The 27669-nt window shown below is 39.1% G+C and overlaps 1 protein-coding gene across 1 annotated transcript; it reads right to left on the bottom strand.

The window, feature by feature from the left end:
* Window positions 1-21272: 21272 nt before the first annotated feature.
* On the bottom strand, window positions 21273-27372 carry LOC149179754 (serine carboxypeptidase II-2-like). Its single transcript, XM_089415799.1, has 10 exons — window positions 26891-27372; window positions 26641-26748; window positions 26318-26413; window positions 26128-26220; window positions 23634-23719; window positions 23185-23448; window positions 22465-22598; window positions 22268-22363; window positions 22029-22134; window positions 21273-21814 (listed from the first exon to the last, which is right to left on the bottom strand). Exons 1-10 carry the CDS (start codon window positions 27222-27224, stop codon window positions 21650-21652), a joined length of 1482 nt encoding a protein of 493 aa, XP_089271925.1. The 5' UTR covers window positions 27225-27372; the 3' UTR covers window positions 21273-21649.
* Window positions 27373-27669: the final 297 nt, after the last annotated feature.

Genomic DNA, 27669 nt, shown 5'->3' with positions numbered 1-27669 from the left:
ATTAAAGTATGAAATGTTGGAAAAGCATGCTTATGCATTAGTTAAAGCTCTGAAATCTTTTAGAGTTTATATTCTACATGCTCAAGTGATAGCCTATGTCCCTTCATCTGCTATTAGAGAGATATTGGTTCAACCTGATATTGATGGAAAGAGAAGTAAATGGGTGACTAAAGTTCTTGAATTTGATTTAGAGATAAAGCCTACTAAACTAATCAAAGGTCAAGGATTAGCTAAACTACTTGCTGAAGAAAATTATAAAGTGTTGGGTTTGAATTTCATGGATGATAATCTAGAAGGGAAAATTTCAGAACCTGTTGACAATATGATAGTAGATTCAAAGCTTGCTAAGTGTAGCTGGTACAAAGATGTTGTTTATTTTTTGAAATATTTTAAACCCCCTCTAGAGTATGATAAAATCAAAGTGAGATCTTTGAAGTTGAAAACCATTAAGTATTGCATCAAGGATAACTGTTTGTATTGGAAATATCCTACAGGAGTTTTGTTGAGATGCATTGATCCAGAGGAATCTAAAAAGGTCATATTTGAAATGCATAGTAGTGTTTGTGGAGGTCATCATTATTGGAGAACTACTGCATACAAAATATTGAGAGTTGGTTATTTTTGGCCTAGCTTATTTTTTGATGTATGTGCTGAGGTGAAAGCATGTGAAAAATGTCAAAGGTTCACTGTTAAAAAGCATTTGAAGTCTTTACCTCTCAAGCCCATAATTGTTTCTACACCTTTCCAGCAATGGGGATTAGATTTCATTGGTGAAATTCATCCACCTTCAAGTGGGAAACATCATTGGATTCTTGTTGCTACTGATTACTTCACCAAATGGATCAAAGCAATACCTACCAAGAATGCCACTCATAAAGTTATCATTAACTTTCTGGAAGGAATCATAACCAAATTTGGATGTCCATCAAGACTAGTAGCAGATAATGCAGCTGCTTTTAAAGCCACGCTATTGGTAAATTTCTGTGAAATTATGGTATTCAGTTTACTCATTATACAACCAACTATCCACAAGGGAATAGTTTAGCTGAATCATCTAATAAAAGTTTGGTAAGAATCATCACCAAGTCGTTGGAGCAAAACAAGAAATCTTGGGACTCAAAACTCAAATTTGCTTTACGGGTTGATAGAGTGACAATCAAAAAGTCTATTAATACATCACCTTTTTAGATGGTTTATGGGATTGATGTTGTTTTTCCAATCCAATTAATTATTCCTATAGCCAAACTACTACAAGATCATGAAACTGAACCAAATGACATGACTAGAAGAATGTATCAGATCATAGAAGTGCAGCAAAAGAGAGAACAACAATATGATTTGGTAAGAAAATATCAGCAAGTTGTGAAGGAAGTCTTTGATAAAGGGACTAAAAAAGAAGATTTTCGTAGTGGAGATCTGGTGTTGAAGTGGGATGCACTGCACCAAGATCTAGGTAAGCATTCAAAATTTGATGCTTTATGGCTTGGTCCTTTCAAAATCTCAAATGTCTTGCAGAACAATACTTTTGAGTTGTAGCATCTTGATGGGATAGAACTGTATGGAGGCCCATTTAATGGGCGTTTTCTCAAAAAATTCTTTACTATGGTTGTTGGTAGCCTCAGTTCACTGTAAATACCAGTGTGATTTCATAATAAGACTCCTTAGCCAAATGACAAGCCACTGAAACTGCAAAAAGTTCTTAGAGCCTCGCAGGGAGAGCTCTATCCCTTGTGGAGCCAATGTTAGCACAGTTCTAGGCTAAGTCATAAGTAGGTTTTGAAATTTTTATTTTTTAGGATTAATTTTGTAAATTTCAAAAAAATTTAAAACACTACCGGAATTTCCGGTAGCGCCTAATTTTCTCGTTCAGACAGTCTCCCCTGTTTTTCGGACAGTCTTTCCGTTCTTGTTTTATTTCTTGTTTTCTTTATAAAAAAATCTGATGCTACTGGAATTTCTAGTAGCGTTTCCCGTTTTTAAAAATAAAGCCGAAAACGCAACCGTTTTCAATTGTCCATGTGTCATAATGGTAGAATATCTAATCCAAATCATGAGATTTCATGATTGGATAGGTCACAAACTCCAAGTCAAGTCAAGTGGTAGTGATTAATCGTTTTGGTTGATCGTGTTTGCTAGGTGTCAGTCACAGCCATAGCCAGTCATTGTCTACCCCACCCATCTTAAATAACTCGTGTTTCCCAAAATCTTAAGCGTGTCTGCAGCGTCAGTCTCAGCCATTTGTTTGAATTCCGACGGTCGTTCTTTCTATTCCACGTAATACGCTACCAGAATTTCCGTCTAGTCCAAATTAATGCAGGAAAATTGCCAGATTTGCAAGATTCTCGTACAGCCACCTGTAGTAGATCAGCTGGACTCTCCAGAGTAACTCGACTTCATCATTACAACTACATGTTGTCTATTATGACATGAAATCTTATGTAATCATGAAGGATTATATGCATGGGAGACTGAACCATTGCTTCACCTCAAATATTTGAAAGTGAAGGAAATGTCACCATTTCAGATTTCTAAAGTGCAGCTAAGGAGACACTGATTGAGGAGGTTAAGAACACATCCCAGATTTTCAGGCAGCCTAATTCAAGATAGTTGTAACAACTGTTGGATAAGCTTCCACACTCTGACACATATTCTTCATAACCAGCAAGCAGATATTCTATGGCACCAAAGTCTAGGAAAGGTGGAAAGCTTAAGAGAATCGAACCTCAAGGAGCGAAGCTAGTTGATGCTATATGAAGGTCAGAAGGTTGTTTATTCAGGCAAGCTAGTATCCACTATGCACAAGGTTAGGAGACTCACATCAAGGTGTAGCCTGCGAGTTTGCTCAAATTCTTCGGTCTCAGGTTGTAGGTTTCAGAACAGTCAATTGCAGAGGCTTTTAACCTTCCCCGAGAAGGAGAAAAGTGGTTTAAAGGAAGGCTCATTACAGGAGGAGATCTCAATGGTTTTATCAGAGATGAATACAAATATCCTAACTTGGCCAAAGGAATTCCCAGCGATTATCTTAAGAAAGAATGAGAAGAAACAATCAAACTGGTTAAGATTTTTCTCACTTGTGAGAGAAGGTATACAGTAGTATTTCTTTACCATATGAGGTTTCTTTTTCATTTTGCAGGTATGAGGACTCTTAATCTTCCTTATTTCATATTGAAGAGCCTGACCAAAATGGCAGCCAGGATTCAAACACATCAGGAAGCATTAGAATATTGCTTGTATCATCAGGCAATTATCAAGGTTCTGGTTGAATAAGAACGGAAAAATAGAAACCAAACCTAGGACCATTTCTTGTTTTACAGGGCAGGCCAACCTACACCAAAACCCCAAGAAATTTCTAAAACTTCTTCAACACAGGTTCAGACAAATATGACAGCAACTGTATCAGCAGAAGGAAGCTCCAAAAGAAAGACAAAGAGGGAAAGTGTGAGCAGAGGTGCCAAAAGCAGCAAAGAGAAACCCTTAGTTGTTGAATCTGAAAAGAGAAAGGAGCAAGGTGAAAGCTCTTCTGCCCAGAAAACAAAAAGCTCAAAAATGGTTCCCCCTGTTAGACCTTTTCCTAAGGTTTACACAAGAACTCGGAGAAGAAAACTTGCAGCTGAAGAGAAATCTAAAGCGCAGGTGTTTCCTGAAATTCCGAATGCACCTGAACAACAACAAGAAAACTAGCCTCTTGATTCTGATGAGGAAATACTAAAGCAAGCAGGGTATACAAGAACCAGTAAAAATAAGAAAGAATAGCTAAAACCAGTTGTTGGAACTAGGAGGAGACATACTAGGTAAAAAAACAAATATATACCAAAATCAAAGGCCCTAAATAATCCTAGTTTGTTGACTGAAGTAATAGTTATAGAAGAACAGCCTACAGAATTGCAGAATGATGATTTGTGAATTGCAAAAATCAGAAGATCCTTAAAGAAGCAAAGAGGTAAAGCTCCCATGGACCAGCCATCAGAGCCTTCCAAAAGAAGAAAGATCCAAAAAGAAGCAGAAAAGAAAGAGATCATCATCAAAGAAAACACAACAAAAATCATAAGGTCTAAATCTCCTAGAATTAAAACAAACTTGGATAAGCTTGCAGAAGTTGCAGCTCACATGGAATAAAAAGGTATTTCGAAGCATTTCTGTTAAAATTTTGAAGTGGAAACATTATCCTACTGAAAGTTTCGAAGTGTTTCCAGTTTTTTTGCTATTACAAGTATTACCGGAATTTCCAGTAGCACCTGTCTCAACAGAAATATACAGCTGTCAGCGGAAAACCTCCATGCCAGTTTTGGAAAGACGGCAACCCATAATAACATGGATAAGAAATATAATGGATATAGATAGTTATGAGGTTGTTGAAGGTTGTATTTAATGAAGCCATACGGTCATTCAATAGTCAAGACCATAAAGAGAAAATTCAACAGCAAAAGGGGCAACCAGTCAGTTTTTCTAGCAGCAAAGTGTCATTCTTCCTCTTCTTCTCATCTACACATGTACTTTCTGTTACAATTCAATGGGAGATGATCTTAATGTATAAAAGACACTCATGTAACAAGAATATAGTGGAACCACCAATTTAGGAGAGTTGGGGTTGGTGTCTCTCTCCCTATATATACCTTTTGTAAATATCATTTCAGGTTTGGATTTTGGTTCACATGAAGACTTAGCTTAATAAAATAGTTTTTTCTACACTTCATGCTAGAGGATTTTGTGATTCAAGTCATATCTAATGTGTGGTTTGTCTATCCCCTGTTTCCAATTTTCTGAATTATAAATTTCCAGTAGCTAATATAGTATGAGTGAGAATCATTAAGAGGATCTAGTGATGACTTATCTTGATCTGGATTTAAACAGGAACGCAACAAATTACAGAGATAACCATATACACAAAGATGCAGCGGAAATAATACTTCATTTCATTAATGGAAAATATTGAAATATGCTTACAACCAAAAAAGGAAATAAACCAGCTAGGGCGATGGTAGCTTATCTCTGAGAAGAGATGTGTGGCTACATGCCTCCGAACTGTTCTAAACTGTGTTACAATGAGGCTCGAAGGCCTATTTATTGTTGGGAAACAATGGAAAACCCTTCACATTCCAAAACCTAACCCTAGAAGATGAAACGCCAAATTGTGGGCCCCGTTTTTGGGTAAGTTGGTACATCAACTTCCCGGGGTCGCGAATTGTTCGTATTATCTCCGTTTGACGCGCATGATAGCCTGTTGGAAAGATCTCTCCGAGGACTACGACGGAAGTTTAGGACTCGAAAAATTGCTAAAAATAGTAAATTGCGCTATAATTAAGGAAAGTGAAAAACTGAAAGGACAGTTGTGGGGGTCCAGATGGGATAGGTGGGTGGCCACCAACATCCACCTGGATCATTCCTCCCCCTTTAGGAAGAAATGGTCCCCATTGCGTTGAGTTTCTCCTTGAGATGAGGAAGCTTCTGCTGAGATGGGTCTCTGGTGAGCTGTTCTGCAATCTCTGATTTGTCCAGAAATGGTGGGAAGCATGGTCGACGACGGTCCACATTGAACACTTGGTGCAAGCGAAGGAATGAAGGAATGTTGTGCTTCAAAGCATTGTTGCCCGTAGCCTTGTTACTGGTGTAAGCACCATGTCGAAGTGGTCTGAGTTTCTGATGGGTTCTGGTAAGGCGCTCCCTCTGCAAATTGAACCAAATTTTGTCGCCCACCTGAAACTTGTGTGGTACCCCTCTGGGTAAGGAGAAGTTGTTCCTGTGTTCTGTCATGACTGTATCCCTCTGTTGCTGTTGCTGTGTGGAGGAACCCTTTGCAGGGGTCATGGATGTAGCAACGATCTTCCCCTTACTTTGGGAGCGAACCAGACAGAAAATAAATTTCCTAGTCTGTGAGATGAGCTTGCTGCCTTTCTTAGCAGTGATCAATTCCAGGTACAGGTTGGAATTTTCCAATCACGGCAATGTCACAAGGATGGCTAGGTGAAATCACTCTTCGCAGCTGTTCCTCAAAATGGGTAAACAATCATATGGAGGTGAACAATCGGCCAAATGACGGTGGAGGTGACAGGTGCAAACACGACCAAGGCTTTTTATGGCTGATGAATTTACGATCACAATGGTTATTTACCGGTTCATTTTTTCTGGATGAGCTTGAACTCTAAGGGAAAGCCTGCTCACAATATTATGTTTATTTTTTAACGAGCATGAACTATGTGCTAAAACTGCTCGGATCTTGCGTTTATTTTTTAACGAGCATGAACTATGTGCTAAAACTGCTCGATCTTGTGTTTATTTTTTAACGAGCATGAACTATGTGCTAAAACTGCTCGATATACCAGTCATAAGATAAGAAATGCCCCCTGTGAGATCTCTATTTTTTAAGGAGTTTCATCTCACTGAGCTCTACTCCATCTCATCCTTTCTTTATGCAAGTTCGGAAACGACCAATCCAAAAAACAGATAAATAACCGCTCTTTGCTTGCACTCCAAAAGGTTTGCATGCCCCCAAGTATAAAATACAATTTCAAGGTTGCCCCTACTTATCCGATAAAACATTTGTTACACTCAAGGAGTAAAGTTCAAGGAGTGTTACAACCATAAGAGGCCCAATCCAGCAACACCTCCCAGCAGAAAGAAATCTCCTCTTCACCTCCTTCAAAGCAATCACCCAATAGCTCTAAACTCAAACCAACAGAACTTCCTTACATTCACAAAATTCCAGCCTCCTTAGACCTCATGAGAGAGCTCTATATATAGGAGTTTTGGAGAAAGGATGAGTCAGCTTGAGGCTAGCTTCAAGCTGACTAGTGTCCTCTCTCACTTCAGTTATACTTCAGTTCTTGAGTCCACTTGGAGATCCTTGCTTCCACTTGGAGTTTAAGAACCTCTTACTCATCACTAGGCGAATTCCCTGATCCAAGTGTCATTTTGGAAGCTTCCTGGGCATTGACACTTTGAGGAATGACTGTGCCACTTGTCCAATCTCGCTCAGCGCAGGTAGCCTTTGTTGGATTTGACATTCAACGCAAGTACAGAGAGGGGCAGTTGACATTCAGCGCAGATGCTCAGTGGAGCAGTTGACATGATCCAGAAATTGCTTGTTTTTGAGTGTTTTCAGGTGGAGAACTGATTTTCAGTGTTGTGGTTTGCTGACCTTGTTCCTCTAGGGGTAGGAACAACATGTTTAGGGACTTTGGATCCCTTAGATTATGGACATTTCGTGCTTCATGCTGCAAGGCACAAAAATGTCTATAACAGTTGCCCCCTAAAGTATGAGGTCGTTTATCGGGTGAAATGCTTTATCAGGAGGATCCGAAGTTCATTCAATCGCTGAGAGGTGACCTGTAATAAGATACAATACAATACATTATTTTTCATTCTGCTTTCATGATCTAGCTGAGGCGGGCATTCCCATGCTCAGCTTTATAAATTCATTTTGGTACATAGAACAGACGATCGTCTGATGGTAGACTGATAATTCTCTGATGAAATTATCATCCTTTGAGTAGGATGATCATCTGCTGCAATGATGTACATGACAAATGTCTTTATATTTCCTGAATATATATCGCAGCCCGGATGGATGAAACTAGATCCGGGGTCTTCAAACTCGTTCGATCTTCACTCTAAGTACAAGTCGATCCATGTGAGAATTGCGCTGAAGTCGAGCATGGAAAGACATCGCTTGATTACCGGTCAATGATGTAAACCGTTAACAAGCGCGAGAGGAATCACCGATAATGATAATGATCCTCAAGGTACTGCAGTACAATTCACGTGGTGTGAATAAAGGACTTGGCGTCGAACACCACGCAAAATCTTCTGGTCGAAGGTCATTGATGTATACCTGTTGCCGGAAGTGAGAAACTTGCCATTGAGGCATGCAAGCTTCAAAGTACTGAGGGGGTTGCTCCTAGATCAACTTCTTGGATAATGAGCTGAAGTCGACAAGAAGCGATCCGTCAAAGGAGGGCCTTAATGAATCCCACATCAGTGACACGGAACGGAGCTAATGATTTTAGTGGAGGTGAATACAATCTGTGACACGGTTGACTCTTTCTGAACGACATCTCTTGAACATATAACGACACTGATGCGATGGATCGGTAGCATTACCCCAAATGTGGATGGTTTGGCGAAGACCATGGCGATGAGACCGGTGAATGAAACAACCCAACCCGATGTGGTACGGAGGAAAAGTGTCATGTTCAAGAGCAACTTGCTACCATTAAAGCTTTGAGGTTCTCCCAATTTTTCCCCAGTCATTTTTGACCAGTACCTCTTTATTTTTGTCAAGCTTGAGGAGGATAACATATGCTTGTTCTATAACCTGCCCTTCGGGCAAGCCCATCGCTATATTTTAACGAGCCTAGCGATAGGGAAACTCGTTCTCGTCTAAAGACAAGTTTGTCACTATTTAATCATTTTAACGAGTCTAACGACAAGGAAAACTCGGTCCTTTTCATTTTTAGAGAGTTTGAAAAGGTACAGAAAGTTAACTCCAAAATTCCTTTTTCGTCATCTAATCCCTTAAGTCCGAAAAAGTATAAAACAATACAGAAAGGATGAGTTTTCGGTACTTTTAACGAGCCGAACAAAACAAGCGCTCGATCTTTTTGTGCAATAATCCCTCAGGTCCAAAAAAGATTAAAATCTAGAGGAGGGATAGCTCTTCCGGTCGTTTAACGAGCTAGAAGGCCAAAACTCAGCAAACTTTTCATATTTTACGAGTCAGATGAAAAGAGCTCAAAGAAGACTCGTCTTTTGAGGAACGAGTGATAAACAGGGATAGCAGCAGATTCCAGGTACAGGTTGGAATTTTCCAATCACGGCAATGTCACAAGGATGGCTAGGTGAAATCACTCTTCGCAACTGTTCCTCAAAATGGGTAAACAATCATATGGAGGTGAACGATCGGCCAAATGACGGTGGAGGTGACAGGTGCAAACACGACCAAGGCTTTTTATGGTTGATGAATTTACGATCACAATGGTTATTTACCGGTTCATTTTTTCTGGATGAGCTTGAACTCTAAGGGAAAGCCTGCTCACAATCTTATGTTTATTTTTTAACGAGCATGAACTATGTGCTAAAACTGCTCGGATCTTGCGTTTATTTTTTAACGAGCATGAACTATGTGCTAAAACTGCTCGATCTTGCGTTTATTTTTTAACGAGCATGAACTATGTGCTAAAACTGCTCGATATACCAGTCATAAGATAAGAAATGTCCCCTGTGAGATCTCTATTTTTTAAGGAGTTTCATCTCACTGAGCTCTACTCCATCTCATCCTTTCTTTATGCAAGTTCGGAAACGACCAATCCAAAAAACAGATAAATAACCGCTCTTTGCTTGCACTCCAAAAGGTTTGCATGCCCCCAGGTATAAAATACAATTTCAAGGTTGCCCCTACTTATCCGATAAAACATTTGTTTTAAAGGGTGAGGCTTACCTCTTTCTGGTTACCCAAAGATTGTCTCGTTAATCTTTCAAACAAAACACTTCCTCGGCAATGTCTATCGAAATAGACAAGGGTGAATGACTGTTGTCAAACACGTAACTTTGACAAAAGAATCCTATTCTAGAACAACCCCTCTTCCAAATACGGACGGGGTACGGACTAGTCATATTCTTTCGCGGAAATTCTACCTTATACCCAGGGTTTCTTCTGCCCGAAGCAGACCAGGATGCATGCCCCCTGGGTTCCAGTCCCATCTTTCCGAATCACTCGCATTCATCGGGAAGGAGGACTGGGGGTGGAGACATTTCTTGATTGAATAGACCATTCAGGGTTGGTATTTGACTATTTGCGATGCGTGATCCTGGAAATGAAAGTTGGTCTACGAGCTTGACCACTCTTCCTTCGTGTGGAAAACACATTACTCTAAAGAGTGAGGAGACTATTGCCCCCATGCAATATATATAGTCTCGTCCAAGGAGTAGGTTATAATCCAAGGGTCCTTGAACGACCATCACGTTCATTTGAACGGTCTTCCCTTTCAATGTAACAGGCACATTGGGGAGGATCCCTAATGGTCGACTGGTTCCTTTATCAAAACCCGAGAGATTTCTTATCTCAGGCAAAAGTGCCGGGGAACCCAGCGCTTTCCAAGCAATAGAGGAAAGGATACTCACAGATGCCCCTTCATCAATGATAGTGCTAGCCATTATCATTCTGTATATTTGGACAATGATTCTGAATGGTATACCGGGTGGCAACCGGGGTCTGCCTAGTTGGTTCCAATCAAAGGATACAACCAGGTTGTTTGGTGTTGGGACCGAATATACGGCCGGATATGACCCTGACGATGTTCCTTCCTGCGATAAAGGAATGGGCGCGTTGCCCTGATGCTCATCAGAGTCTGTGTTTGTGAAAAGAATCTGGATGGTGTCATCCTTATTCTCTTCAGTGAGGGTGTCATTTGAAGATGAATCTTCAATGACGGTGTCATCTGAAGATGAAACTTCTGAAGGGAGAACCGGGTCAACTGCCGTTTCGACCTTTGGACTTTCGTCCGGTCTGGATTCAGTAGGTTCATTTTCAGTGACTGACGCTTCAGCCGACCACTTGAGCGGGCCAGCTGTATTTTCAACCAACGAAGGACTTGGCACGAGTTTTTTGTATCCAGGAGGAAGTCTCAACGGTGAAACCGGACGATCTTCCAAAACTCTTTTCGCTTTGTCTAAGAAGGGACAACGGTGGATGGCGTGATCGCCTTCACACAGTCTGCAGGGAGATCTTACTCCCCCTCTTTGTCTTGAACCTTCACTTTCGCTGGTTGACGGTAAGCATTCAACATGGCTCTCAGAGGTTGATGCTCCTGAATTGTGCAAACGAGGGGACCAGTCCCTTAGTATCCAGGGAATACAGGGACAATCTCTATGGAAGTGGTCTCCTCTACATATGACACATGGCGATTTAGGCCCGGTCTGTGCTGTGTGTGGATTTTTGTCAGATGTCTTTTGCTTGCCCCTAGTCGCCTTAGGCTCCTTCTTCTTCTTCTCTCTCTTCTTCTTTTCCTTCTTCTCCATGGGAGCTTGGCTTTTGCCGGCTCTACCTTGCGAAGATGAAGGATTGGAGGAAGAGTTATAGGAAGTAGAAGGCTGGTGGGCAACTCTAGACTGATCTAACTGTTGACTCGACTGTTCAGGAACCATGGTGTTCTGAACTACATTGGTTGAGAATAGCCAAATTGGCAGGCCAATTTTCAGTCCTGGAAGTGACAATGTGGCCATGTGGGGCGCACCAACTTCTCCCCAAGAGGAGAAAGGACTAGGATTTCCATCATGGGGAATTCCTTGGTTGGGGCGTTCCATGTTCTCAACCTACAGATCAACGCAGGAATAGGAGGTGATTATGTTCCGTTTAAAATAAATTTTATAACGACGCTTTAGACACAACTTGCTTTTTCACTTTTTAAGAGTCGAGAAAAAGCTAAAGATGACTCTAGTCTCCTTCGATGTTTTAACAAGCCCGAAGTGACAAATGCTCGGTTGGACTTTTTCAGTTATAGAGTTTGAAAAAGGCCAAAAGAAACTGCTCTGGAGATCTAGGCAGAGGGTGTGCCAAACCTTTTGCGAAACCACAGAATACGTTTTACGGTACGGGTGGTCGATCTTCGTGAATGTTGTGTTCACTGCATCGCGATCAGTAGGGCGGTCGACATGGCTTCCTAAGGATAAAGGCTTTGTTCCTATAGGGGTCTCCCAATATATACGCGACGGTACGTGGGAGCACAAGTCCATATTGATACTTATCGCTTCACCATGGAGGAATCACCCAACCACTCAACGCTAAGATATCACGTTTAACGACGCCGGAACACGTCTCTAGCTTAGACCTCTATGTGTTTGCGTTATGTTTCAAAGCGTTGTTATGTAAATTCAATTCATTTTAAGTTGATCTTGTTTAGCAGTTTGCCTTTATGGATCACCACGAGATGTATATACAACTTCCTAAATGCAGTCTAAGATGATAAGCAAGCTTTTCAATCTTTCAACTTTGAAAATCTTAACTACTGATGGAAAAGAAAGACATCATCTTTTCACACAGATCATAGAGCACACACTAATGCACTTTTCCCTAAATCAACATGCAAGCTATAAAAATGTACATGCACAATGCAGGTATTTCTTTTCTCCTTCTTAATGTTGATGTATTACAAAAAGAAAGTTGTTGTATAATTTTGAATTCAATTTCAAGTGAAAGCAAACAAGCTTGTCCAAAATCAAAAGACACCTTACGATTTACTTGTTTCGACACTAGAAATATATAAATTCAAACCATATGACGAAAGCAAAAGCTCAATCAACTATGAACAGCAAACAAACTAACTCTTAAGATCACTACGACACTTATCACAGTTCTGGATCTAAGAGGCCAAAGCAAGACTAGTTCGCTTTTCGTTATGGGAAACTGTAAATGATGTAAGAAATACAAAAAGAACAAACACAGTTTCTTTATACAACCGAGGCGGAATAGTGGCAAGGAAAGTTGGTTTCAGATAGGTACATTGACTGGTAACAGGCTGCAAAAACAAGGGTGAAAACAGGGCAAGAAACAGCAGGGAACCCCAATAGCACAAGGCAAGACTGGTTCAGCGCAGGTAGTACACTGTCAGTTTGACATTCAGCGCAGGTAGCCCCTTCGGGAACTGCGCTGAAATGCAGACTGCCTTCACAGTGCCTGCACTGAAGAACGAAACTTTCGTTTCTCTTGGTTTCCGGGTCACAGATTGCTCAAAAATTCACAGTTTTTGGCCAAATCAGAAGCTATCAATCAAGTACACACTAAAGGGTAATTAGGAGGATGAAAAGCTATCACTAAGAGCTGTTCAGAGTCCTTGTGGATCAGCTCTTCAAATCATAAACATGCCCAGAAACTGAGCTAGAGTAGCTGCCCTCTACTTTGCATTTGAAAGATCCAAATGCAGTTCGATTCGGTACTCCCTGTGTTTATGAAATGAATAGCAAAAACACAAACAACCAACAAGATACGATCCCCAGTGGAGTCGCCAATTTGTTGTAGGGAAAAGTATCCAATACGGAATGACCCTATCCCACTCTAAGGGTGATAGTACCTCAGCAACAACCGAAGCAAAGCTATCTAAGATTTCTTCTTTATGAAAGTAAAACAGGGGAGAAAGGGATCCACTAACCGATGTCTTTCGCTAATGATTGATCCGATCTTTTCTCCTTGCTGCTTGCTCCCAGCTCCTTGCTCTTTCACTGGCCCAGCTACAAAAAGATCCTGCAAAAAGGCGAGAGAGGGAAACTACAAGAAGCATACATTCATAATTGATTCAAGGATTAGAATAAATCAAATACACAAGTATAACAATACACCATTGAGACACATGCATATAGAAGAACCTCAAATGCTTTATTAATGGAAGAAGTAAAGTTCAAGGAGTGTTACAACCATAAGAGGCCCAATCCAGCAACACCTCCCAGCAGAAAGAAATATCCTCTTCACCTCCTTCAAAGCAATCACCCAATAGCTCTAAACTCAAACCAACAGTGCTTCCTTACATTCACAAAATTCCAGCCTCCTTAGACCTCATGAGAGAGCTCTATATATAGGAGTTTTGGAGAAAGGATGAGTCAGCTTGAGGTTGGCTTCAAGCTGACTAGTGTCCTCTCTCACTTCAGTTATACTTCAGTTCTTGAGTCCACTTGGAGATCCTTGCTTCCACTTGGAGTTTAAGAACCTCTTACTCATCACTAGGCAAATTCCCTGATCCAAGTGTCATTTTGGAAGCTTCCTGGGCATTGACACTTTGAGGAATGACTGTGCCACTTGTCCAATCTCGCTCAGCGCAGGTAGCCTTTGTTGGATTTGACATTCAACGCAGGTACAGAGAGGGGCAGTGGACATTCAGCACAGATGCTCAGTGGAGCAGTTGACATGATCCAGAAATTGCTTGTTTTTGAGTGTTTTCAGGTGGAGAACTGATTTTCAGTGCTGTGGTTTGCTGACCTTGTTCCTCTAGGGGTAGAAACAACATGTTTAGGGACTTTGGATCCCTTAGATTATGGACATTTCGTGCTTCATGCTGCAAGGCACAAAAATGTCTATAACACCAACCACTTCACGACCTCTGTTGAAATAAGGTTCTTTTGGCTGCCACTGTCGACAATGAATTGCAATGGCGAACCCTTCACCCACATCTGTGAGTGGAAAAGACGCTCCCCCTCCTCTGGGTCTTCGGGCTCATTCTTCTGGATCTTGGCAGTGGCAATAGTGGCACTGGGATCCACATCAATGATTTTCTTCCCTTTGCCATTCCCTTTGTCAGGTTCTAGCTCAAGGTCGGAACATGCATCTGATTCGGAAGCCTTCAACTCGGCCACCAACGACTACTTGGTCCGACACTCACTTGTGTTATGAGTGGGACTCTTGTGGAACTCACACCACTTTCCTATGTCCTTCTTCAGCTTCGTGGTGGTGTTCTTTTCTTGCGGCTTTGACGGGTTGTCTTGGCCACCCTGCCTTGGCTTTGTCTTTTGGGCTTCGGATTTGCAGATCCAAAGTCTCGCTTCTTCTGTTTCAACTTTTGCTCGATTTTGACAGCGTATCGGTATGCTATGTCAAGTGAGGAGATGTTTAATAAACTCCATCTCTTCTTGGATGTATCTGTGTAGGAAGCCGCGGTATTTGAGTACCATATGCAGCTCAAAATCTTTGATACCCAATTGTGTGCGAAGGGTATGAAAAATGTTTGTGAACTCCGACACATCTTGGTCTCGTCCCTGCTGCAGTGTGGTCCATTTGATGTATTTGTCCTCATAGCTTTTGACAGGGTAGTACTGCTCCTTGATGGCATCCCGGAAGTCATTCCAAGTGGGTGCGGCTGAAAATAGTGAGCCTGTACTTTCATCCTTCTGCTCGCAGTAGGTTTCCCACCAGTCCTTGATGTGGGGGGCTGCTTTGAGAAGAGTGAAAACAATCTTTTCCCTACTTGAAAATTCATGAACAGAAAAATACCCATCTAGCAGATTTAACCAGTTATCTACGACATCTACGTCTATTTGACCCTCGAAGATGGGGATTTCAAAATTAACTTGTACCTTAAACGGTGTGGCATTTCCAGAGTAGTTGTTGGAAGCCGATGCGTCGCCTCTGGGTAGCCGCTGAAGGATCTGGGCAAAGCTGTCCATCATCGCGTTCCTTTATCGCTCGAGGGCTTCTTCGAGCAAGATTTTGATAGGATCTCCTGCCCTCTCGTCTTTCTTCTCATCCGCCATGGGAGGTCATCGAGATTTGCGAGGTTGGTCTTGCAAAGGTTCGACCAGTTCAAGCCCTAACTCCTTATATCCCGACCTCGTTGGGGACATGCAAAGAAAAACAGAGAAAAAAATAGACCGCTCTGATACCACTGATCCGGATTTAAACAGGAACGCAACAAATTACAGAGATAACCATATACACAAAGATGCAGCGGAAATAATACTTCATTTCATTAATGGAAAATACTGAAATATGCTTACAACCAGAAAAGGAAATAAACCAGCTAGGGCGATGGTAGCTTATCTCTGAGAAGAGATGTGTGGCTACATGCCTTTGAACTGTTCTAAACTGTGTTACAATGAGGCTCGAAGGCCTATTTATTGGATTTAAGAGATCTGTGGCTTGTATCTTTTGAATCAGTGACCGGAGAATCCACAGTATGAACATTTTTATACCAACGTTTCAAATCCCAAATGGGATCCATCATCAGGATATGAGTAGGCCTATTTATTGTTGGGAAACAATGGAAAACCCTTCACATTCCAAAACCTAACCCTAGAAGATGAAACGCCAAATTGTGGGCCCCGTTTTTGGGTAAGTTGGTACATCAACTTCCTGGGGTTGCGAATTGGTCGTATTATCTCCGTTTGACGCGCATGATAGCCTGTTGGAAAGATCTCTTCGAGGACTACGACGGAAAAGATGATTTTTTGACAGAAAAATCGTTGTTGGTAGATTTCCCAAAAAACGTCGTTTAGGGCCTCAAAACGGCTTTGGAAGTTTAGGACCCGAAAAACTGCTAAAAATAATAAACTGCGCTATAATTAAGGAAACTGAAAAACTGAAAGGGATAGTTGTGGGGGTCCAGATGGGATAGGTGGGTGGCCACCAACATCCACCTGGATCATATCTACTATCTAGTTTTCTGTAAATTATAATATATGTCCAAGTAGAACTTGCTAGTGAAGGTTTCACAAAGGATTTGTGAGATACTTTATACATGTTTTTACTTCCTAATTATTGTCTCCCTTGTCAAGCCTATTTTAATCTTTTAAATGATAAATTACAGCAACTAGTATAGTATGAGTGAGAATCATTAAGAGGATCTAGTGATGACTTATCTACTATCCAGTTTGTTGTAAATCATAATATCAGTTTAAGTAGAAATTGTTAGTGAAGGTTTCACAAAGGATTTGTGAAATACTTTATACATTTTCCTACTTTCTAACTGTTATTCTCCTTGTCAAAAAACAGAGTTTGCTACAACCCTTTCTGTAGTTGAAGTGACTATCTTAAGATACTTAGTTTCTTAGGATAAGTATCAGCTACCTGTTCTTTTTCCTCTGCTCCCCTATACTACTCACTTAACCATACAATTTATGATTGCAACAACTTGCCAAATGCATGAAAGTTAAAGAGGAACGCAATAATTTCAAAAATCCTTCAGAAGCCATACCACCACTCAAAAAACCCTTTTAACTTTTGAAATGAAATCATGATGTGTAAGGCTTACTCCTTTTGCAGTCTAGGAGTAACTCCTTGCACTAACAGGTTCACTAATGTATCTTCTGAACACACAACCAGATATGTGCTATGCAAACGACTAACTAATCCAAACTATGGTTAGACCAACCAAATTATTTTGGAAGGAAACTAAGCATGTTTTACATTACCTTAGAGGCACTACCTAGTTTGGACTATGGTACAAACGGACAGAGGGACTGAAGTTGTGTGGCTTCACATATGTAGATTGGGCAGGGAGTCCATCCGACCGAAAGTACATCAGGTGGATTTTTCAGTGTTGGGTCTGCAGCGATTTCATGGTACAGCAAGAAGAAAAGATCTATGGCGCTCAACTCGGTAGAAGCATAATACATGGTTGCAAGTCAAGCAACATGTGAGGCGATCTAGATGAGAAAGATACTTGTATGACTATTTGGCTAGATGATGGATCCAACTATGATCTAATGTGATAATCAGAGTTACATTAAGCTCTCTAAGAGTCTTGTATTTCCCGATCGATCCACGCATATAGATATCTGGTATCATCATTTATGGGATTATGTGCATATGCAAATAATGTTGCTACAATACATTCCGATAGAGAAACAAGATGTTGACATTTTGACAAAGGCCTTGTCAAAAGGGAAGTTCAAGTTTCACAGGTGCAGGATAGGGGTGATTGATAATCCCTTTTCTTATAAAGAGGGAGTGTTGAAAAATTTAGCAAGAAATTCTCAATTTGATTTTGCCTTGATTAAATTGAGAAAATTCGAATTTCCACATCAGCAAACAACTTGGATGAAGTTAACTTGTGTAACATGGCTTGTGTCACCCAGTTTACTCATTAAATTCGAGTTGGAGGAGTTAGAGTTCAATTAAGCATGTGTGATTGCTAATTTGTAGCAATGAATGTCAATTATTTCAATTTTTTTCATTTAAAGTAGTTCCAACTATTGGAGGAACCAGTGGAAGGTTAGTGGTGCAGTGAGACTTTAGTCTAACTCAGTGATCATCCAGTTAACTGATCAATCAGCCCAAAATAGCTAATGCATGTAGAGAATTCGAGTTCCAAAGTTGTGGTGGAGATTCCAAGGCAATGCAACATCAGTTGTAGACTAGTCTTGAGTGTACATGTGTTGCATGCAGTTAGATGATCAACCTTGAGAATTGCGCAATCAATTTGAGGAATTTCCTAAATAATAGGGGCATAATTTCTCAAGGAATTGCACAAGGAAATAGGAGCTCAAGCAGAGGAAAAAATTGACTAATTCTGGTTCAGAGATTCTTAGTGAGAAAAGAAATAGGTTATTCACTTGCAGGTTGTGCTCAGTTGAGCAAATCAATTGTAATACATCTCTATTCATCATATTAATGCAAAAATACATAAGGGTTTTTTAGAAGATTGATTTCCCCTGGAAAACCACTGTGTGCTTATGTGTTATTTCTTATTGCATGTCTGGGATTGTTGTTCCAAATTGTGAATTTCATTCCATAGAGCAATAGAGTATGTTTATGTCTTGTGATTTTGATTAAAACTTCATGAGCAGTTGCAAATCTACACCATAATTTCTACAGTCGGTTCTACAGAATCAAGCAATATATTGGTTTCATCTATTTCCTTTACCCAAATTGGTGATACAAAACATCAATGCCATCATAGAAAGATACCTATGGTTCGGGGCCCATGGCAGGAAAAAAATACACCTAGTTTGCTTGAGCGAAATTACCAGAACGACTAACAAAGGTGGATGGGGTTTACTGGACCTACAAATATTTAGATGGGCATTGTTTTCTAATAGGTTATGGTGGGCTATATATGGTACAAGGGTTTGGAAGAGTTCACATATATGGATTAGTTTCATGAAGGTCACGAGATGGATTGGGGAAAATTTGAAGTGGGAGATTGGCACAAATTCATCTGTCCGGGTGAGAATTGATCATATCCTGGGAATGTGTGGCTCATTTACGCTGCCATAATCGATCCTCTCCCACCTACCAAGATTGGAGTAACATTCATTAATCAAATTGGGGATCCTCTCAAACATTCCCAGTCTGTAACGAAATGGAAAGAGGTTGTGATGTTGGGAATTGAAGGTGCAAATGTTATGCTATGGAATAATTACATATATCAGTTAAAATGGGCAAGGATCATGATCAGTATTGAGGAGGCCATACTTATATGGGATGGATCTCTCACCCGCGGTGAGATAGTTGCGGCATAGTTGAACCAAAAGATAACCTATTCCCTTTATGGAAGTAATACCAAGTGTATTTTCCAATGTGTGTGGTCTTGGCCCATGCTGCTAAAAGTCAAGATTTTTTGTTGGTTGGTTTAGAGAGACCAAATACTAACATGGGAAAATTTGAGTAGAAGGGAGGTCGCAGGCTTTCGGCATTGTTATCTATGCAAAAATGCTTTGGAAGATATTGCACACCTGCTCATGAATTGTCCATATGCCTTTGTTACATGGGATAAAGTTCTTCATTGTTTAAATATAAATATGAGATGGTGTTATGGATGCATGAACAAATCCATTGATAGATGGGAGAGACACATTGGTGAATATAGGAACCTCCCTTTTCTCATTATTTGGGACATCTAGAAGGGTAGGAATGTCATCATTTTCGATGGGGAGACATATAACATTGGCAAGGTCTGTAAAGGTATTTGTGCCTCTTTCGAGGAACAAGGTCAAACCAGGCTGAGATCACTGGCGATCCCCCAGTTTTCTCATTTCTCGGTTGGATATTTCAATGGGGCTGCACAGGTGGAGGGATGTGGTTGCGGTGCTCAAATAGATGTTTCAACATCTCTGAGATATAAGTTCTTTTGGTGTGGAGGTGAAGGCACAAATTCTAGAGCTAAAGTATTATCACTATGGGGTTTGCTACATTGTGCTTGATGGCCATTGGGTTTGCTACATTGTGCTTGATGGCTTGACATTGATTCTATCCACATATACAGAGACTCAAGGGTGGTTATTGAATGGATAGAAGGAAAAGCTACATTTGCTCCCCCTTATCTGCAGAATTGGGTGCATAGGATCCTGGTGCTAAGGAATGCTTTCCAGAGGATTTCCTTTAAAAAGATATATTAGGAAACACATTTATTCTGCAGATCTACTCTCCAAAAATGGTATCAAGGCACAACCAAGGTGCATTCATTATTAGGAATCGTATGGGTTCGAGATGTCATGTTGGTAGCTTGCCCATGGAATGATCACTGGTATGAATTTAATTCTAGACCTTCAGGTTGTGGCGTGCCTATCTACAGATGGTTGATCGGAGACGGCATGCCTATCTATGGATGGTTGATGGGAGACGACAATGGATTTCTCCAATCTTTTTTTGTGATGGTTGCATAGGACCTTTTGATTCATCTCTTGAACATAGACGACTATAAAATAGCTTTGTTTTGTGGATTGCTTGCAGATGCAATATATAGTTGATTGTTAGTATCTTAAATATTTTTTAACGGCTATACACATGCACAATCTGTTGGATTGGACACATTTGGACTCGCTGCTTTTCTGAACAATGTAATGGTTTTTTTTTATTTTTAATAGAAAATCCATAGATTTTTCTTTCCTAGGAAAAAATGTGAATGTGTGGTGATAACAATGTTTTGAAGATTTATGGTGAAACAGTTCATCAATGGAGTATAGCATTAAATGTCACATTTTCTTGTTTCTAATTTGGTGATTCTTTGTCATTATTGTGTCCCTCAACTCAAAGATTGATTACCAATTGACAAAGTTCCCATGTTGCAACAAATAGCAAATCCATTTATTGTTTCCTTTAGATTCAAAAATCTAAAATAGACTTTTGTAGACCCATTTATCGTTTACTTTAGATTCAAAAATCTAAAATAAAATTTTGCAAACCCATTTATTGTTTACTTTATATTAAAAAATCTAAAATAGAATTTTAGAAACCCATTTATTGTTTACTTTATATTAAAAAATCTAAAACAAACTTTCTATCACAACAAAATATGAAAAGTTGCGCATTCCAAAATGCTTAATTTTCTTTATGTTAAAATACATTTAACATAAAAAGTTTTATTTTAACTAGATTTTTTACTATAAGGATCAGGCACTTAACTGAGTTTGAATTCAACCACTACGATTGTAATTTTCAAGTGAAACCACATATACTCCACCCTTCTTTATCATAAAATATTTATTTTCAACTAATCTTTAAAATTAAAAAAAAAAAAAACATTAGTCATCCATACTGTCATGAGCCTGTTACAAATGTATGGTCTTCCTTGCATTGTATATTTACATAGGATATCAATATTCCTTTATGACAATTTCAATAGCCGAAGTAATAATAACAAAGATACCAAATCAATCTTGAACTTCTACGTCGTGGATAATGCATAATTTGGATGATATATTCAATGCTTAATTGCTGTTTTCCCTCTTTGTATTATATGAATGAAATGAATTTAGAAATAGGTGATAGGAATTGGGTATTCGATTGCGCTCATACTATGTAATATATGGAGAAGATTCAGACTACTACCGTCCTAACTTTCCAGTGAAACCACATATACTACAACATACTTTATCATAAAATATTTATTTTCAACCAACCTTTAAAATTCAGAAAAGAAACAACTTAGTCATCAAGATTGTCATGAGCCGGGTAGTCCATATGCTGTTTACAAATGCATGGTCTCCTTGCATTGAATATTTACATATGATATCACTGTTGCTTTATGACAATTTCAATATACAAAGTAATAATAACAAAGATACCAAATCAATCCTGGACCTCTACATCATCGACAATTCATAATTTGGATGACATAATCAATGCTGAATTGTTGTTTTTCTACAAGCACCTTGATTTCAGAACTCCCACGTAATATATGAATGAAATGAATTTAGAAATAGTTGCTAAAATCTCCTCTGGCTTTAACAATCACTATAAAGTATCTACAAGGTTTGTGGAGACTGGCATCGGTTTTCCTTCTAAGAATGACTTGAAGAGTATGAAGGCCTTTTCAGGTTCATGCAATGGAACCTCATGGCCTGCTCCTCTGATTGTTACAAATGTCAGCCCTTCGTATACTTGAGTCCATCCTCCCACCTGGGCATCACAGACAACTATCAACATTCATACTGATACGAGCAAAGATTCTGTTGAAATTCGAGAGTTATCTCTACCATCATTGAACGTTGCCAATTTCTATTTCTCATTCCTATTAGAAATAGAAAAATGGTGGAGCATCATAACAAATGCCTTGCCCTACAGGCAGCCGTTGCATTTTCATGGCTTTAGAGATAAGAGAAAGATGGCTCACCTGCCCATTGTCATACCAAGGGTGCCAGTGGGTAACCGTGCGAAGCTTAAGCGCATTTATAGAATTTCTGGTCGATGTTACAGGAATCACTGCATCTGTATCTCCACTGCAAACCAACAAACAACAAGATCAGTTTTTCTGCAGCAGACTTATGATAGAAGACAAAAGCAAAAATACCAACAAGAAGTTTCCTGTGCCATGTTCTGATTAAAGAAATGACATGCATAGTGAGTGGTGACCTGAACATCCAAATGCGTAGTCCAGCTTTTATAAGCTCTCGGTAAATTGATAGCACAGATCTAGGAGAGTCTCCCCAATTTTCACCAACTGCATCACTGTATATAGGAAAGCAAACAGACCAGATTAGTGAATGAACGCTATTACAGATAATGGAAAAGCAGCAGCACAAGATCAGAGACACAATAAGACTACAAACCTGCAAGTCGTCCATTCATAAGGAATTCCTGTAACATTGGCGTGAAGAGCCTTTTGTACCTCAGGTAGATTGAAGTAAATTTTGGAATATTTTTCAGTGCAAGGGTCATATCCCCCAAACAGATGCCTCCATGACTGCCAAGCAAATGAATCTGTGAGAGCGAGGATATAATGTAATAGTAGTTCTGAGAGTTTTTGCCAGACAGATTTGAGGGCTTAAATTAAATTGCTATAAATTGCTTTTAACCCTAACCCTAACCCTGGATCTATTAAGCAAAAAAATCGAAGCACCTGCCCGCGCGTCCAGTATACTAGTTCTTTTTTTTTAATGTTATGGCTTTAGAATTTTTTTTGACATTAGGAATGCGATGGCAATTGATTTCCATTTTATTTTATGAGCGTTACCCCATCCACATACATACACAGAGATTTTTTTTACTTTGAATTGTAAAAACACTCTAACTTCTAGGGCCAGTCCTCCTTTCCGTAAACAAAAGCACCTAACATACTTAAATACAATTACCAACTATTTTTATTCACCATGCAACAAATTGTGGAACTTAATGCCATCCAAAATGTGCTCAATTTGAAGAACCAGGGCCTCAATCATCCAGTCCACTCTTAATTTTGATGTGTTAAAATGGGAAAAAAAGCTACCAAATGGAAAAAATACAGTGTCGGAATTTAATCATGCCCTCATGCTTGTATCTAATATACTTACCTTCCCTTTTTTTAATTGTTTTCCATATGTTCCATTACTGTTCAAGCAAGGAGGGGTGTAGATGCTGTATGGATCGATTTGCCCCATTTCCACGTCGGCATACTCTAATGCCTTTTCACATAGAGATGATGGGTGCACAAGAGACGAAAAATCACAGAAGACGTTGAGCATTCGGAAAGTGTTGTCGGATATGAGACCATGAGACCACATAAATTGAAAAATTCCTATACGATCATGGAAATCATCTGTAACTCCATTGCCCACCTGCAAGAACCATGTTATTCCCTATATTAATCACACTATAAGAATATAGTTGCCCCATTTGCTCATATATCACACTACTCAAACCAACTGATTTATGGTTGTCTATTATCCATTTCAAGAGTCCCTCAATTTTATTTTGATGATACCATGCACATTTTATTCGTGATAACTGCACAATATCTTACCATATACCCCTTCAGATTAATGGCTGGATTTTCAAGGTCCTTGTTGTGTCTGTAGATGACTTGAGCTAACTGAGGAACGTAATGCCCTGGAAGAAAGCAATATTTAAAATAAAGGATATTCAGGTTAATTTCAGCTCTCTGATATTATATTCATCCACACCTATGCTGGTAATGAAGAAAAATGCCTCTTAACTCTGTACTTGAAATCAGGAAAAGCTTGACATCCCTAATGCAATAGTTTCTTTATAAAAAATCAAAAAATAATAACCAACAAAACTTGCATCATTCAAAGTCAAAGCCCTTTTTTTAATATGTAGCTATAACTTCAATACTCCTTCCATCAGTCACTATCTCAGGGCTGAAAGTTTGATGCAAAAGCATACTCTCCGATCTTGGTGATAGAATATAAATGAGTGTTTTTTTTGTAAGTTGAAAGCCAATATTAAACACTTCATTTTTATCAATTAGATATACTATTATTTTGTTGTTTCCTCTTGAAACAGAATCTTTGCTTCAGTGCACAAGCAGATAGAAATACAGCGGAGTTATCTACTCAGTGGCTTGGACCACTTTCTTTAATGGAAAAAGAGAGAGAATGGGAAAAGGCAACTAATAAGGGGTGCTATGGTGAGTGTTCTTTGTGTGCTTCATGTATTTTGCTTTTTTGAGATATGGTATTGAATCAATTAGTATGAAAGCTGATGTCTCGGACTTGAAAGACTTTCTTATGGCTTTGGAGAGAAGAGATCTGAAGTTCTGCAAGCAGTTTCTTTATGGTGTTGCAAGATGCCACCAATGAGAACAAAAGAATGAGCACAATAAGTCGATGCTTTAAACATAAAGGTTGATTTCATGTATACCAATCTCATAAACATAAACATTATAACAATCTCATAAACATAAACATGGGTTTTACTAAGCTCTCAGAGAATTAATGACAATTGTTCTTCTAAGATATGCATTTCATAACCTGCAACAAACATGGAGTTGTATTTCCTAATGTAAAACTCTTCCTCTTCTTCAATGAGGTTATTTGACTGCATCGATTGCCACACTATATCATCCCTAGAAACAGATACCAAATTCTCGAGCCGATTTTGGCAACGTTGTGGAAAATATTGGATACACATCTCCAATTCAACATCGCTCATCATCATCAAATTGCCAAAAAGAATTGATGAATAAGTCAAGAGGATCTTCCTTGCATTGACTGGTCAAACATCAACCCAACAATGGGACTTTATGCTTCCTCAGGCACATATTTCACCAAAGGTTTAGGGATGAAAGACTTTATGCTTCCTCAGGCCCGTGTTTCACCAAAGGTTTAGGGATGAAGGAACAGGGAGATGATGACGATTGGAGAGACCCACTAAATTTCAAGGAATAACCCAAAGGACCAAGGGAACAACAATAGGGAACTCCAGCAAGCCCTCTTATTTTTTCTCCCATGAATTGGAGGCTTTTCTAGGAGGGCTAGGATATTTTGGTGGGATATGTGGACTTCACTAAAAAGATGAGCTTAATATCAAAAACACTTTTTGGTGACATCCAAATGTTCCCATTTGTCAAGGGCAAAAACCTGGGATAGGGGACGTCCCCTGTCATAGGGGACATATATGTGGAACCCCCTTCCAACGACAGATAACAAGGATGACCTCGTCTTGTTTCCAATCCCCAGTCCTCAGAACACAAAAGAAGTATCACGGTCACCGTGAAACACAGGCTTGAGCAGAGTTCTGTTAGCTCTACACTCAGTTACTCCATTGTTTTCATAAGGGTAGGCAGAGAGAAAGTGAGAGAAAGCTACCAATAAATAAATCACTATCACTGAGAGCTCTGACACTGTGTTTTATATGGCAAGAGGTGCTTTTTACGGCACAATATGTTCTTAGTATGGTCCATAACAAGGTTGAAAATGACCTGAAGTATCCAATCAAAAGAAAATTTAAAAAAAAAGGTCCTTCACATATATAGAAAAGTATGGTATATCTTAGCTTTTGTACTATTAAAGGTATTGAAGATCTTAGCTTTTGTACTATTGGAAAAGTTAGTATATACTCAAGGGATTTGATTTCTATGTTTAACAAATATGGAGTTAAGATGAAACTGTGGTGATTATTCTTTGATTTCTATGTTTAACAAATTTGGAAAAGTTAGTATATACTCAAGGGATTTGATTTCTATGTTTAACAAATTTAGAGTTAAGATGAAACTATGGTGATTTGGATTTTGTTTTCAGCTTTTTATTATTTGTCTAATTTTTTTTGTTATTTGCCAGAATTTTAAGTTCCATATGTTTACTTATTGAATTCAAAACTATATATATATGTATATATGTATGTATATGATGCAATGAATAGGACTACGTTTATCACTGGTATTCTTACCTGGGATATTATTGTGTTCATGCCTGCATACACATAATGACAACAACAGAGAGAGAGACAAGGCTACTTTAACAATACATGACTGAATACAGGGGAAATTTATGTACCTCCATAGCTCTCTCCTGAAATGTAAAACTCTCTATTTTTATATTGAGGGAATCTTTCCAACCAGTTGAGCAAGAAGTTGAGTGAATCTTCAGCTGCAATTACAGGGTTAAAAATATTTTAATCTACCTTGAAAGTATCCACTGCAAAACACTAAATGGTAAACTAAACTGTAAGCACCATACATCATACCAGTTCGTTTATCTCCAGACTTGGATATATCTGAAGAAGTGTTGGTGTAGGAAAAACCAACCCCAGCAGGGGAATCCAAGAAGAGTATATTCGCCACTGCATGCAAGCAAATAAAAAAGAGTTGATACCAAAAATGACTTGCAGATAAATGGGTCAATTTCAAAACAACAAACAAACTGTATTGCAAGCAAATAAAAAAGAGTTGATACCAAAAATGATTTGCAGATAAATGGGTCAATTTCAAAACAACAAACAAACTGTATCATTCCTTCTGCATGAATTCAGGGAGAAGAATGAAAATAGCCAAGTTCATAAATACATACATCTATTCCATGAATATGGGTTAAGGTGGAGAGTTTTCCCATCAGAATTAATGTGAAAAGGCCCAAGCTCTTCTGCTTCCCCATATCCCACAGAAGAACACCCAGGACCTACAATCCAACCAAATCGTTGCAGAATAAGTCTCCATTGCAATTATTCGACTTTGGGTAGACAAAAGAACAATTTTGCAGAAGATATTCTATAATGATACTACAAGAGTACATTATTTGATTTTCTAATAGTCATAGTTACCTCCATTCAACCACAAGACCAGAGGCTTAGAAGATGGGTCTTCTGTGGCTTCAATGAGCCAGTAGAAAAGGGCTCTGCCAGCGTTTTTGTCTACAGTTATGTAGCCAGAATATTGGGCAAAGTTCGCATTTGAGGGCAGACCAGGGAGTTCAGTGATTTTGTCCCTGGCCTGCTCATTTCTCCAATCAATCTCATTACTCTCCTCCCATGTGGCTGTGGATTGCAACGTCAAAAGCAGAACCAGAACCAGAAGCAATCCCAGATAAACTTCGCACCTGCTCATTGTAAGTCTGCTGCCAATGCTCCTCCAAAATGATTGTAACGATAATATCATACGCACAGTCCCAACGAATAGGGCGTTTTATAATCTGATAGGGGGCAGAAGGTATTAAATTCTAAAACTGTAACTGTTTTCGGCGCATAGAGATGTATACGTATGATATTGATATATCTACGAGTTTCATACTTGGAGTATAAGGTACGACAAGGCATGATCCATGTGATACTGTAACACACTGCACTGCGTTGAGATTTCCTTATTGGTGGATCATAAATCATTTTAATAAGTCAATGGAGTTTGGTGGGTGGCTGGGCCAATGGGATTTAAATTTTTAAAACATGCGATTATTCTGTTAAAAATAATGTTTTAAATTCCCAAAACATGCGATTATTCTGTTAAAAATAATGTTTTATTAAAACATTATTTTTTAATGATGGAAAATAAAAATAAATTTTAAATAATTTAGTGAAATAAATATTGTGATGTATGGTAATTTTAA

This window comes from Pinus tabuliformis, chromosome 3_2 (genome assembly GCF_031772625.1).
Source record: "Pinus tabuliformis cultivar Carrire ecotype Pingquan chromosome 3_2, CPIR1, whole genome shotgun sequence".
Classification (NCBI taxonomy): Eukaryota; Viridiplantae; Streptophyta; class Pinopsida; order Pinales; family Pinaceae; genus Pinus; species Pinus tabuliformis.
The sequence above is the reverse complement of the archived record's forward strand: the minus strand, read 5'-3'. Positions and strand labels throughout refer to the sequence as shown.

Bases quoted from the DNA above. Each gene is read 5' to 3' on its own strand.
- LOC149179754 (XM_089415799.1), bottom strand. From the start codon at position 27,224: ATGATATTATCGTTACAATCATTTTGGAGGAGCATTGGCAGCAGACTT. The intron at 22,364-22,464 runs GTTTGTAGTCTT...TCCTATATACAG, and splicing joins TATGAATGGACGACTTGCAG to TGATGCAGTTGGTGAAAATT. The intron at 22,135-22,267 runs GTCACCACTCAC...GTTGGTTTGCAG, and splicing joins CTACGCATTTGGATGTTCAG to TGGAGATACAGATGCAGTGA.